The 14,689-nt window shown below is 41.7% G+C and overlaps 1 protein-coding gene across 14 annotated transcripts in view; it reads right to left on the bottom strand.

The window, feature by feature from the left end:
• Window positions 1-14,689, bottom strand: part of UNC80 (unc-80 homolog, NALCN channel complex subunit) — a 120,201-nt gene that overhangs the window by 67,409 nt on the left and 38,103 nt on the right. For 9 of the 14 annotated variants that reach the window (XM_057412246.1, XM_057412247.1, XM_057412233.1 and 6 more), the window contains exons 22-24: window positions 10,883-11,055; window positions 5,262-5,474; window positions 1,014-1,185 (exon numbers count right to left, since the gene is read on the bottom strand). In XM_057412246.1, the coding sequence (XP_057268229.1) occupies window positions 1,014-1,185; window positions 5,262-5,474; window positions 10,883-11,055 (558 nt within the window). The remainder of the gene's footprint in view (window positions 1-1,013; window positions 1,186-5,261; window positions 5,475-10,882; window positions 11,056-14,689) is intronic. The other 5 variants (XM_057412237.1, XM_057412244.1, XM_057412240.1 and 2 more) reach the window with 1 other exon arrangement.

The following is a 14,689-nucleotide window of genomic DNA, read 5'->3' as shown; positions in this document are numbered from 1 at the left end:
TATCTCCAAAAGGGCAAATAACATATCCAGAACAGACACCCACACTCAAGAAGCTGCTAGTGCTGGCACACCACACAGCGGCAACGGTGAAGGTCTAGCTTAGGGCTAATGCCTTCTCTTGAGATCGTTTCCCAAAAATGCCATTGCACTGCTCCCACCTACTCCTCTCTACTTCAAAGTTGGCCTTTATGCAGTGATAAGAAAAAACCCAGAACCACAGAAAAAGACATCAGATACAGAAAAAGTGCTAGCACGCTACATTCAATGGTGAACAGTATATGTACACAGGAAGCAGTAAGTTACAGCACACATGCATATACAAATGGTGTCTGGAGAGGGCATGCTTGTTACCACCTTCACCTACAACACTATGTGTTTTAACTTATTTTGATTCACAGGGTTTATTATAGTTTTCATGCTTGTCTAGACTTTCAGAGTCAGTGATCTGTCACCCCCTCCCACCCTTCTGTACACACAGGCACAAATGTGTGTGTTTTAGTCATCTTGTTGTTACACAGATTTTCAATGATACCTTTTATACCGCTGTGCTATGTTTCTGCTTAAGTATCAGGAAAATATACTGTAGTTAAGATTTAAAAGCCTTTGGCAGGGCTGTGCCAACTCACATCAGGTGAGATGACTCTTCAGTGTTAAGAAACAAAAAAAAACCAGCCAATCTAGCACAAATATTTTGGCAGAAATAACTGGGAATGAGTCTGAACCACTTTTAGCACTCAGGTGACAGCAAGACTCAAGAAACAAATTATTACTCTGCTTATAATTGCAGTTGCCATTATACAGGAATTGCAACTCACTGCTTGGCTTCCTTCCCCCCTGCCTCCTTTCCTTCAAAGTCTTTCAGTGCTGCTCCCCATTTGTCATGTTGTACTTCCAGGCACGGAAAGAACAGGGAAGGAAGCTGGGGTGAAGGTGAGAGACTGGGAAATATAGCTGGGTGGCAAGAGGATGAAAAGAGAAGAGAAATTAAGTGCTCCTAAAGCAGAGGTTCTTACAAGGGGGGGTTCTTGTAGTAAAGGGAGTCTCCTTACTGTCATCTAAAAAGTCTTCTTCCTCATCCTCCTTTCTCAGGCGCCTCTTGGTCTCCTCATCATAAATGAGGCCCAGCAGGTTGGCAGGGCTCTCGCTCTCCGCATGGCACAACTCGTTGAGGCGGACACCGATTGCCTGCAGACAGGGAGAAACAGAAAGCACAAACTGGTGAGAATTTCAGCCCAGCCCTGGAGGTCAAGGACTCAGCCCAAAGCAGGCTGTGGAGACGTTCCAGCCAGAACAGAATGCCCTGGCTTAAGTTTCATTGTCTGTGAAGCACAGCAGAGAAGGTGATGATAATAGATTAATTGCTACCAAACCCATAATTTATTCCCCCCCCCCCCCTTTTTGTTTTCCAAATAGTGTCAAATTTCAGGATAAAAAATTTTTGCAGCTTTGGTTAACTCCCAAGAAACTCCAACCTAAACCAGCACATAACAGGCAGGAGGAGATCAGGTCATTATTTTGTATGAATTTCTCCCACTTTTCTTTCTCCCCTTGAAATATGTGTTCCAGATTCCTGCTAAGTTTTTCCACTGGGAATGCATGACTTCTGTTTAAGAAACTACCCTCTGACTTAGGAAAGTCCCTGTTTGTTCCACAAAACTACTGTGGGAAAGCCTGCTTCTGTCTTTAAAGGAAAGATTTCCTGATGCACTTCCCAAAAATGAGCAGAAAATACGCTTATGAGAGCTGGGAAGGTGTATGGGTAATGGTGTAGAGGGGATCCACGTAAAGAAGACAGATTCCCACTGGATACTGTTACGTTCTCCAGAAAGGCATTGATCATTTATTCATGGCTGATTGCCAGCATCATTATCAGCATGTAAACAGCCCTCATGGTACTGTCAGCAAAGCTACAGATAAGGGTGTGTTAGCAAGAAGAATGCTTTCCTGCCAAGACACTTCAGAGCTCTTAAGGATTTGCTTGATTTTCTTTGCTACAGGTAGGTGAAGAGAACACAGACAAGCACGTAAAACTATGTGAGATAGGAAACGTGTTTAATTACAGAGCTTTTATCAGCACTTGCCATTTGGTCTTCTTGATTTTGGGACAGCTTCAGAGAAAGATACTGAAGAGCATTTCTGGATATTCTACAAGTCAGAACTGATGGACATGCCAGCACTATATAATTTTCCTGTCTCTGCTAAAGTGACACAGTAATACATGAAAAGTCACTTATTACAACTGTTCTTCCTCGCTACTAAGCAGTTCCTGTGAAATCCAGCAACAATGAAGATGGTAGACTTTGCTACACAAAGAGAATAAGGTGGTATCGGTGTGGTCTGCAAGCTGATCCAAATAACTGCCAAACTCAGCTGCCTGTGAGCCTGCATATTGCTAAATAAGAACTCCACACCTCTCAATTTCTTTTGCCCTTTCATGTTTCAAGCATTTAAAGGAAGAAATGTTCTGCATGTCTCTCCACAAAGCAGTAATTTATCACATTAATGCTGTGTAGTCCATCCTAATATTAAAGCAATCATACATAATCCCACAGCTTTCTACCTAATGAGGACTGAATTCCTATTGTGTTATTTCCCAGGAGAGAGCATGCCACACTTTAAAACAAAAATGTCTCTCAAAAGAAACAGTCAAAGGAAGTCACAGACTAACCTGATCAGAATAGATTTAACACTGTATTATTTCAAAGGACAGCATAACGAGATTGCTTGATTCAATAGGCTTATCACTGTCATGGGCAGTCGAAACCGTACCTCACGTGGCAAAGGTTTACCTCTGTTAGTCTCTGATGGATGTTAGGGAGGCTGAATTAAAGGAGCTGGGTGGGCAAAAAAGGTTTTACATTCATTCTCAGTCTCACTAAACTTCGATAATAGCACTGTATATCACAATAAGTGAGCAATGACAGACAAGCTAGGATCCAGAATTAAAAAAAAATTTCCAGTCCTATTTACTGAAAAGAAAACCAAACCAAACCAGAACAAGGCCTCAGTTCATTTTCTCTTCTCTTTGTCCAAGAATCTTCCTTCCAGAGTGCAGCTCTGCTGCCACCAAGCAGAAAGGAAGGTGTGCTCTAGTGCTGACAAGCATCTGGTAGCATAGAGGCAGAGACTGGCTGGGCAAGGAAGCTCATCTTCTTGGTAATGAAGCTGCTTAGGAGCTATGTGAGTGCACAGCCCCTCATGCTGATAGTGCCACAGTGAAATGGGCAGGTTAACACACAGAAACAGCGAGATGTTCTAAAGCAGGTGCCTGTATTACAGCAACAGAAAGCTGTTTCTCCTCATGGTTCAGCTTATCTGGTTGGAACCTGGTCAGAACCAACAAAAGCAGCTGCCTGAGAGGCACATGTTGCAGGGCCCCAGCACTACAGGTTTGGCTGTAGACAGCTTCATCTGAAACAGCTCCTGGGAAGAAAAGCAGTGCCAGAGGACCAGCCTTGCCCAGCAATTAACATAAAGTACATAAAGGAACTGCACCTCAGCAGTGGTAGGAAGAGAGCAATCCTGAAGCATGAGGCTGTCTGGGGGCCAGTGATGCTGTGGGTAACTATGCCATCCTAGCCTCCAGTGAGAAGAAACAGAAATATTACTGAGCAGCAAGACACCTTGCAGTGAAAAAAGAAGAAATCTTCTCCCACCTTAAAGTAAAAGTAAGGCTTTTCCCTTCTGGGATGTTCCTAAGCAGCTGGCACCCACACGCCATTTCTAGCTTCTAGAATGAATCCAGATAAATCTTATGATGCCATTAAAGTTCAGGTGAAAAGAATGATGCTATGTTGCCTTCCATCACATGTGACCTTGCATCATGCAGTGGTACTTTAACATTTTGAAAACAAAACCTTCCTGGACTTTTTCCAGCATGGACTGTTTCAGTTTGTAAAACTGGCAGCTGAGGGAGAATCTAACTGGCTTCTAATAGTTACTTACTTGCTTGCTCCCATTTTTGTCATAATATGAAAAAGAGAAATGTCTAGAAGTAAAGAGTCTGCAAACAGCAATGGATAGCCCTGACTGTCAGTGTATGCAAAAATACTAGGACTACATAATTCTATGTTCTCCACTTGGAATCTCCAAAGGTTTTAGGCTAAGGTGGTGGCTTCATGGGATATAGAAGCAAATGCATTCACACTATATACTTTTTCAAGGATCTTTGGTATTTGTGCTGTTACAGTCACCTGCGTTTGAGACATAACAGAGAGTGGGGTGCTCAGGTAGCATTCTCTAAGTTAGATTCAGAAATGGAAGGAGGAGAGATGCCAAAAGACAAAGCTTATTAGCTTGGGTGCTCACAGCCAAACTATGCTCTTCTCCTGGGCTGTGGGACTACAGTGTGCTCCACTGAGATGTATGCACTGGCTTAACCTTAGGAGAATATGGACCAGTAAGGCTTTTTTGGCATGGCTTATGTAAATACTCCAAGACTGTGGAATACGTGGTTTTCAAATTCCCCCAAGCCTTGGATTTTACATTTGTTTGGTTTTTAACCCAATCACAATGCTCACTGTAAAAATCTTTCATTTTGTGAAAAGAGGCGAGAAGCACAAAGCTCACTTCCAGACAGACACATGTAACAGGCACTGCAGAGGCCAAAGGAACTTCTCCCACTGTTTTGTGAAGTGTTTGCAGTGAGTGTCAGACCTTCAGCGGGTACACCTTAGTGGTTTTCCAAAGACAGTGACAGCACCAGACACAGCAACTGCCTAGTTCATGGATGGAAAGTAATTGCAATCAAATAAAACTTGAAGGAGCTAAGCTCAAGACAGTTCTTTAGATGACATGTAAAAGCCCTGTAGAATTCCTTGCCAAAGAATGCGCTAACAGCTGGTATGGGTGCAAAGAGACTGAATAAGTTCATCAAAGAGAAATCCATTACTAAACATACAGCACCACATCCAGCTCAAGCAGCCCTGGGCTAAAAATATTAGGAAGCTTGAAAAAAAACAAGTAGTATCACACGCCCTGCTCTTACTCTTCCAAGGCATTCACATGTGATAAGTACTGGAACTAGGAGAGGGGACCAAATGGATCCTGAGGGGAATCCCCAGGGGAAGGGGACACTTCTACCTCCTAACAAAGTCTCTTCCCATTAAGAGAAGAACTGATTCTGGCAGGCTGTGAAGTGCAAGTTGAAAGGGAAACTTACGATTCCTCAGTTTACTGAAAGTGAAATTCTGTACAAGATCCAGTTACCTTTACGTTTTGGTATAGTTATTAACGTAAGTAAAAGAGAAAAAAACACTTACATCTCCCCACTGGTAGAAGAGCTTAGCTGCATTCCACTGCAGTTTCTGGTTCCTTTTGTTGCCCACAATAGGAGAACGTCCACGGGACAGACCTTTCTTAGTAATGTTCACATGGTGGCCCTTCATCCACTCGGGCCAGTTGCCACGATTGCAGCGGTGAACGAAGCGTGCACACTCCAGGAACAGGGCTGCTCTTGCCACTACAGGAGCCTCCTGAAACGTTTTCAAAAATCACCTTAAATACAAACATATTAAGAGGATTTTGTACTTTAATCAACTGCTTTGCAAGCCTGCCATGGAGTCACATAGACTGAGTAAACCCAAAACCAGAATCTCTGCTGTAGATCTCACCTCTTGAGCTAATGAAACCAAAGCTCAGTGAACAGCTATACTCAGTCCAACCTCTAGAGGTGCAGAGTTTACATTATAAACTCGGTAAAAACCTTGTGCCAGCAGCCCTCTGTAATGCTTTCTTTCAGAAATCATGTAACTGCCAAAAGCAGAAGTGTGCATCTGACACTCTTACTGGAGGAATGAGACAAGTTTTCTTTTCACCTTTGCTAGTGAGGCTGCAAATATTCCAAGTGCAGATAGAAGCACGGCCACATGAATCCTACAGTTTGTCTTGTTAAGTTCTCCTTGTGCATCTTTGGAGGTGGAAGTATGAATGGAGGCTTTCTGAAACTAGGAAGAGAACTATTCTGCACTTAAAACAAGCAGATATGGAGACTGAAGTCCATTACTGGCATAAGTTGATGAAATTTTGGTGGCTTAACTTCAATGGCCTTAGCAAGCATCAGACAATTTTGTACTGAAATAACATCAGGCAGTTGTGTTTTGAAGTGGTTGACTATTTCTCAGACAAAAATCCTCCTGTCCCCAGCCAGGAAGAGCTCTTTTCTTTAATGGGAGAAATGATATTGAGTGTTTCTTTGTTTGTATTAAATCACCCAGCAAGATCCATGTTAGACCAAAAACGAATACTTCTGAAACTCTCAAAGATGTTCAAAAACAGTGCTGTAATTCATTTCCAAAGGGTAGCTTACACTCATTCTACAACTGTGCACAAATAACATCTTCACAGACATCAAAAGTGCCTAAAAGCAAATGGTTCTCCTCATTTCCATTCAATTTCCTCCTTCTCTTCCTACAGTTTTCACAAGCAAAATCCCCTGTGACCAGCACTTTGTGTATCTCAAAGTACAATAATGTCCACAATTTACTTCGAAAGGTTCCCTAACAGGGATTTCACAGAGCACAAGTATACTCCACACATTTAGATGATGAGAACTTTAATGATATAATTAAAACAGATCAGCATCAACTTTTAAGGGAAGGTTCTTTATCTGTGGTCCATGAATAACAGGCAAGTCCGGAGACCACGGAACATAGCCTATGGAATATTAATAAATAGTGCCTCTAATCAGTGCTTTAATCAAAAGTTGAAAGCAAGATGTTTTGGACCAATGTTCCAAAAGCTTGGGAATTGACTTAAGAAATTCTGTGCTGCAGCTAAACTCACAGCCAGAAATTACTAACAACTGAGAAAAAGTCAAGTCTTCTAGAGGACATTAAAAAATTCAGCATAAAAAATGTTTTGTCCGCATTAACAAGAAAATATGCATTAACTGCTTCTGACATAATACCCCTGTTAAACCTTTTTGCTCCTATTTTATTCAAACACTGGAAGCAAACAACAATCTTTCAGCAATTCTCTTGAATAAAAACATTAAAGCTGGCCCAGTGTTCTGATGAGGAAGGCACAAATCTGAAGACAGATATTCACTGACAACCAGAAACAAAACTAAATTCTAGCATCTGGAAACATCATTACAAATCTTTTGTTGCTTACATGAAATATGGAACACAGAATAGAAGTGGATTTTATCTTTCTAGTCTCATGGAGTAAAACCTTAACCATACATGAAAAGATGAAGCCCTGACCTTTGTTTTCCTGCTGTTTTAATTCATCACTGGTAAAGCCATGATATCTTAGCATATAGGAAATCTTGGAAAGATGTGTTGTAAACATTACGGAAGCACTCATGGGGCGGGGGGAAAGGAGGAACAGAAGTTTCAGATTAAAAATCACTGAAGACCTCCTGCATGATGGAGAAGGCACAAGCTCCCTGGGATTGCTTACCTGAGGCTCAGAGAAACCTGAAGCAGCAGCAAGAGAAAGATGAAGATGTGACAGAATGGACAGGGATGGATTCACACCACAGAGAAACACATCACAAATGGAGAGAAATTAATCAGGCAGGTGATGCATAGCTGAAAAGAACACAAATTACCATGGTCACTGTCAACAGTTAACGCAGAAGCAATACTCTCACAAGGCTGCCTGTGCCTTGGAAACTATTCACAAGTCCACTTTAAACACCAGACCTACTGTATCGCTTTGCCTTCTGAAAAGTGTTCTTGTACTGTATAAATTAACATCAATAAGAATCCACCATTTTCTTAACAAATTCCAAGGAGTCCCACTGGAGCTTTCCAACAGAAAACCTGATTCGTACTAACAACAGCAAAAGCAATAACCTAGCTGGTTATTAACCAGTGTCCTTGAGAATTGCCTCAAAAACATTAGTTCAAATCTCTATGATTATATCTAAAAATAGTGAGGTACAATCCATGACACAGCTCTTTGTTCCTGTTCCCAGCCATCTACTCTGGAGACCTGTTTGGAGCAATCTTTGATTTCCTTCCAGGTCATATGATCTCCTATGGATAAATATTTCTGCTATGGAAACAGGGACATGGGAATACCAGAGGTCACTTAAGACTCTGGCTGATGTGGAGTCAAGATGCTGGCAAGTATTCTTGCAGTTTGGACTCTGCTTCTGCTGTTCCAATATTTAGTAGGTCCTCTCAAACTCTATCCTGCCATAAAGCAGTGCCACCATGGCATTTCAACAAGGGTAAGAGATTTACATGTTTGAACAGATAAGCTCACACATCTTACGGAAGAAATGTAATGGTGATAGGTGTCACATTGCTGAACTGGCCAAAGGAAAGCTTGTATTTCCACATGGGAATCATACACTGGTCCAATTAGGATACTTCATCTAACATCTTCATACAACAGCAGTTTATTAGAATCCTTGCAGAAACTTGACCACAGACTGAAATATCCTATTACTTGCCTTTCAAACTCCAATATTTCTTAAAAGAAAGAAAATTGATTTTACTCTTGCCAAGTCTGGATTTAAGCTGGTGACCAAAGGATTAAACTGTCTGCAACATATTATTATCATCAAATGTCTGCAAAGCCATAAATTGATTATAGTTGTATAAAATTCAGTCAAGGATGGACATTGCTTCCAGGAAAATACATTAACTACAAAGTTATTAAGCCTAAGGCAACACTCAGTTTAAAACAAATCACTACCTCTATCAGGATGCTTTTGTTTCACTGTTCTAGTTTCTTTAAATCACTGTGGCAAACCTGTATAAACATCCAGGCTGATCAAAGCTCTTCAAAGTGGTATATGAATGGAATTTCAATAATCTGCATAAAAAAAGCAGGCTTGAAAAGTTTGTGAAAGAACTGAAAGTGAAGCTGTTTGCCTTTCATTTTTTAAAGGTTGCCATAGCAACTAGGCTGCTTTTAATTTGCATCCAACCTGCTTCAAACTGTGACTTCAAAAACTTGAAAACAGAAGTTAAAAAAGCAGTTTTCTGTTGGGTATGCTCTACTGACACAAAATGTGAGAACTTTCCATAACAGTATACATTGCCATTAAGCAAGGTGACAAGCTGTCATCTTTTGATACCTGCAGTTCATGTCACTTCTTAAATTCCATAGATCTCCAATACTTTTTAGACAAAATGCCAGCTGAGCAGTCTCCCAAGTCTGTAATTAGAACAAGGCTTCTTTCATCTCTGCCTACAGACCTTCTAGAAGTTCTGATACCAAAGCCTTCTGCATCATTCAGCAGAAAGGAAACAGGGTCAAACTCTACTTTGAAAAAGCCAGCTCTGGAAATCAGAACAGACATCTTCAAATGGTTCACTCTGACCAGTAGTTTTCAGCTGACTTCAGACATGGGCACTGAGTAAGTCGGTAGCCTAAATGGTTGACAAATTAAAAGACATTTACAGGCAATAGGCACATAATTACCCCCCCTTGATTTATCATCTGATTTATTAGCACACAGAGTAGTGCATTCCCAGAAGGATCTTAGTGACATACTTGTCAGCAATGTGCTCCTTCCTGCCCATGTGCCTTTACATTCCCTGTGTTTGTTTAGAATTCACGATGGGGTGGCAGCCTGTCAGGCTTGAAGAATGAAGTTGTCTTTGTGCAGCACTCCAGCAGGAGTGACTATCTCCCCCTGCAGCAACCTTCCCAGCACACTTGCAACCCTGACTGGCAGGAACCACTTCTGACTGTGAGAGCATGAGACAGGCTTTCCTATCAGCCACTGCTACCATGGCTCCCAGCCAGAAGGACAACAATGGAAGAATGGGAGCTAGTGAAGAAATCACCTCTCTACTGGAAGATGGACAGGGACCAGTCCAAACAGTAGAGCTAGATGTGGACTGATGGCAACAGCGACTTTGGGCCAGTATTAATGCAGACTTACTTGAATCTGAAACTTAAGGATGCAAGGGTAAGAAGAAGGTATAAAGGAGTTGTGGACATAGGGATGTAACATCCCTACAACTAGGAAGCAGACAAGGCAGCACAGCTCAGGGCATAGCACTAGCACAGTGGGAGAGTCCATGAGCATGTCATCCCCAGCAGCAAGGAAAAAAATGGAATATGAGCACAAATGGCACAACAGTCAGAGGTGAGGTGGCAAGTGGGAAGACAAAGGGATAGAGAGCACATGGATGCTCTGAGAGCAGTGGCTTTCAATCTTTTTCAGTTTGCAGACATCCAAACACTTACGGAAGGAAGAAGAGCACTGTGCAGAGAAGCTACTAATAATTGGCTTTTCATAGCTGTATTGGTCACATTCTTGTGCTTGTCACATAAGCACCTCAGAGAGCCCTGCTGGCCCATGAACCACAGGCTAAAGGCCACTGCTTTAGAAATGGAAGGGACTGATAAAAAAACAGCAACTGCAAAGAAAAGGAGGGAGACAGAAGAGACCGTGCCAGGAAGGAGGGACTGAATTGTGCCACTTCAGAGATGTGGATCTGCAAATTTGCAGTATCTACATTTAAAAGCATGCACACTCTGACATTTGACATTTTTTCCACTGTGGTGATTCAGTGTGCTATTTATAACTCTGTTAGAATTCCTGAGTGGAATTCCTATGCCTCTCCAAGTAGTTAGCTAGTCTTCAATTCTTATTCTTTACATTATTATTGACACTAGGGCCAGAAGCAGAATGGCTGTGGGCAAAATTTGAAGTTTGACAATAAAAGCTTTGCATTGGCAATAATCTGGTTAGGGGAAGCCATATAATAAAAAATAAATCAAATTTGTCTGCATACTCCTCCAGTCACAGATGTTAAAACTCCAACTAATAGCAACACCACCAGCTGGCACTGCTGTGAGGCTTTACCTACTTTCTGTGTGGGCATGAGCAGCATTAGTGAATGACAATGGACCACCATGTCATATGCTTCTCAATCAGCAGATAAAAATACACCAATGAATGACTTACAAGATCCAGAGCAGCTGCCAAAATGGAGGCATCGGGGATAGTGCCTGGTTCACAGCAGTTCAGGAGAAACTGGAAGCGCTTCATGCCTTGGCGGATTGCTCCCAGGTTCACAACATTCTTGGATTTTCCTCCTTCTTGGTTGGAGGTCAAGTGATCATCAAAGCTATGGCAACCTAAAGAGGCAGAGTACAGAGGGGATGCCGGGAGGGGTAGGGAGAAGGGAACACAGTCTCTCACCAAGAAAAAAAGTGGAACAAAAATCCTGATGAGTACAGTCTTGGCCTAAAGGCCTTCCTCACCTATGCACTATCTTGAAGATAACAGGGACATTTTCGTAATATTCATGACTCCCATGAAACAGGCCTAGAGCAAGCCCAATTCTGGTCTTAGTCATAGTGATGTCTGCCCAAAACCATTCCACCATACTCAGTGTGGAAGTCCAGGATCTACTCCAAAATAGGTGAACCAGAATATGCTCTTCCTCCCCACCTCTTCAAATCATCTTACTTACTGCTCTTCCTGAATAATCTCCTAGTTCTCTATTGCCTCTAAGTTTACCTTAAGGGGAAGCATGCATAAATCTTGTCCCTCATGTATCAATTTAGCTATACGTCATTTATTAGGATTGAAGAAAAGAGCAGCAAACACTGGAAATGTTCTATGTGCAAACCAAGTACTGTCCTTTTCTTAGGCATACATCTTCTGTGATTACCAGAACAGCCAAAGTGAAACTGGACTCAACTCCTAGGTGTCATCATCATTCCAGCCTCTCTCCCTTGACGTGCACTCTTTGGGATGGAAAGCTCACTGATAAGCATTCCTTTTGAAAATGAAGCTAGCACCCCACTCCAGGACTTCTTTCAAGCATGGTTTTAAACTCCATGTATAGAGTTCACATGATAAATAAACTAATTCCATTGCTGATTGGAATGAACACCTCTGAATGCAGAAGACCATTATGTAGCTGGTAGCCAGAGCAGAGAGAGTGGTAGAAAGACACAGAAGAGAAATCAGGAAAGTAGTTTCAAGGGCAAGGAGGCTGGTCAAAACGAGACTAGTCAGCTTCTGGGAGTTGTTATCCATAATACTCTCCCTGTTCACATGTGAAAGTATGAAAGTTTACAGAATACCGAAGGATAAAAGCACAAGAAGAGAACACCAAATGGGGAATTCAAGATTGGCTTTAAACATGGATTTGAAAGACAAGAGGCAAAATGTCAGCTCTACAGAACTTTGTTACTTCTCCCTCCTCAGGAAGTAAGAATGGCTGAAACTAAAAGTCCCTTTGAAATTGTATTCCCCAGAATTACTTGGAAAGAACTTATGTACCACAAACAATAGTTACAACAGAAAATGACAATGTAGGTCTTCATTTTTCCCCGGAAAACAGAGGTATATCAAAGTTCAACAGATTACAACAACTGTGGCTTTTCTCTCTCCAATGAAGCTGTACATAGTTTTCCAGCAAACAAAATGTTGCTATGTTGGGAAATATTTCATCAAAACAGAACAAACAAACAAATAAAGTAGAAAGAACAGGTAGAACACTTACATAAATGAGCAGGCACAAATACCCTTTTCTTCCAAATCTTCCTGTTTACTTATAGCCTGTAGCAGACTATCTGAGCATTCCTGCTCTGACTGTTGTAACACTAACTTATTTGAGGTACAAACGTATGTTTTCCTATTCAGGGCCCTGTTAAGCTTGTGCCTGTATGAGATAAAGAAAGGAACTTGGCTTTCTGATACAGAAAGGCACATCTAAGGCCTGTCCCTAGCCTCCACTATAAAGATCTAGCAAAGGCTCAGCCTGTCACTACAGCCCTTTGCAGTCCCTGGCTTGCACTTTGTTGAAGCTTTGCAAGAGAAACCTTCAGATACAGCTGATGATCATCCTCCACTATGTTCATCCTGGAGTAGCCTTGCTGTAAGCACAGGAGTAGGAGTCCTCCTTGGTGTAATGATAATGTGACAGCCCTGCAGAAAGATCTCACCCAGTGAGCAGAGAACACGGCCTAACCTAGGAGGACACTGGATGCCCAAGCTCCCATTCTCACAGTTGCTTCTTGTGTGAATGCGAGATCACTCCTTGGAGTAAGCATGTGCTGAGGTTTGCCTGTGCTGTTGTGCCCTGAACACCCTGGCAACTTCTGTGGTCACTTCCAATGTCTTCAGGAAGTGGCTGAAGGAACATTAAGGGTCTTCTGTAACCACACTGTAACTCACTGCTGTATGTATGCTATGTTCTTAGTATGGGTAAAAAGATCACTAATCAAAACATTTTGTTATGCATGAATGTGCATATATATGTGTATATATATGTATACATATGCACACACACAGATACACACACACAGATACACACACACACATATGCTTACATACATATCCGACACAAAATTTCCAGTGGTCTAGATGATGTATCACAAGGAAGATTACAATTAATAAATGACGGAACACATTATTCTATGTTCAATTATTTAGGTTTTTTTTACTGCAATCTATTTCTCCTCTGTTTTATTTTAAATCCTATGTAGGTTCCAAAACAATGCTTTATGTTTAGACTCAAGGGATTTAATACAATGCCCATCCATCTTCAACAGGCTTTTATTCTCTTGTCCACAAGCACATAAAACCTGCTGATCTTTATGAAAGATATATAAGCACTGGAAATTTCTACTGTGTTATGAACTGTCCCACCCTGAAAGGCCTCACACTGACTGCACTTTGCACATGTGAGTACGTACACACACAAGCATGTACAACTACTCTAGTATTTCTGCTAATCGTATGTGGCTTACCACACCATTGCAAACCAGCGATCCTTTTGGACACAGTGATACAGCTTCCTTAACTGTCACACTCTGCCTTAGAAACTTAAAATGCCCTCTCTTTGCATCAGTTAGGGATCAAGCAATGGCCCAACCCTTCCCATCAGCATCACTGGACAATTTGCTTGTTTCTCATACTAACGTGCAAGGGGTCTGCCTTTAACCCACTGCATCACTTCTATTACAGTATTCCTAACTCATGCATATGTTAAAACCAAGCATGTGTGATGTACGTCTAATCTCTCCCTGGCACATAAAAGATGTTTCAAGTTCTCTTCTTTAATCACATAAATTCTGATGTTACTCACAGAAGACTGAAGAATGGGCTACACTTCCAAAGCTCAAAAAGCCAGTACTAATGTCATCTAAGTTTTGTATAAGCATAAGATGTGCCATACATGCTGAACAAGATGCTCACAGGGCCAAGAACAAATCAGTGCCATGAAATCAAGAATACAGGCACTCTGGGCAGAAGCAAACTCACAGTGGCATAAAATCAGCATTAGCAAGATGAAAAAAAAAAACAATTCCTACAAGAAAATATGAAGGACATCTCACATGAGCGCTACAGAAACAGCTGTGGCAGCCTATAAAAGTCTCACTGTCCCTCAGTTGTTTGTTCCCAGTGAAGGCTGGGAGAAAATGTGGTGGAAGCACTTCACACCTGCTTCAGCTCACAGTAGTGGATGAAGAAAATAATGCAGTTCTTTCTATCATGGGAATATTCAACTTCAGCTACCAAGCTACAGCAAGCTGCTGGGCTCATCCATTCTCCTTCTAAAGGAACGATACTTTTCACCTCTTCAAATCACCTATTTGAAAACCACCACCAGTGTTTCTGCAGTGGCAGAATGACGACCAGTTTACACTGACAAGATATGCTCCTACTTTGCTAGAATCACTTGCCTGAACAATGCCTTACATGCATTACACTGCAGGTCTGGGACGGATGATGGTGAAAAAGGCATACAATGCA

The sequence above is a fragment of the Pezoporus wallicus genome, unplaced genomic scaffold (assembly GCF_028554395.1).
Source record: "Pezoporus wallicus isolate ANWC-B61680 ecotype Strahan unplaced genomic scaffold, APGP_CSIRO_Pwel_v1 contig_6566, whole genome shotgun sequence".
Classification (NCBI taxonomy): Eukaryota; Metazoa; Chordata; class Aves; order Psittaciformes; family Psittacidae; genus Pezoporus; species Pezoporus wallicus.
The sequence above is the reverse complement of the archived record's forward strand: the minus strand, read 5'-3'. Positions and strand labels throughout refer to the sequence as shown.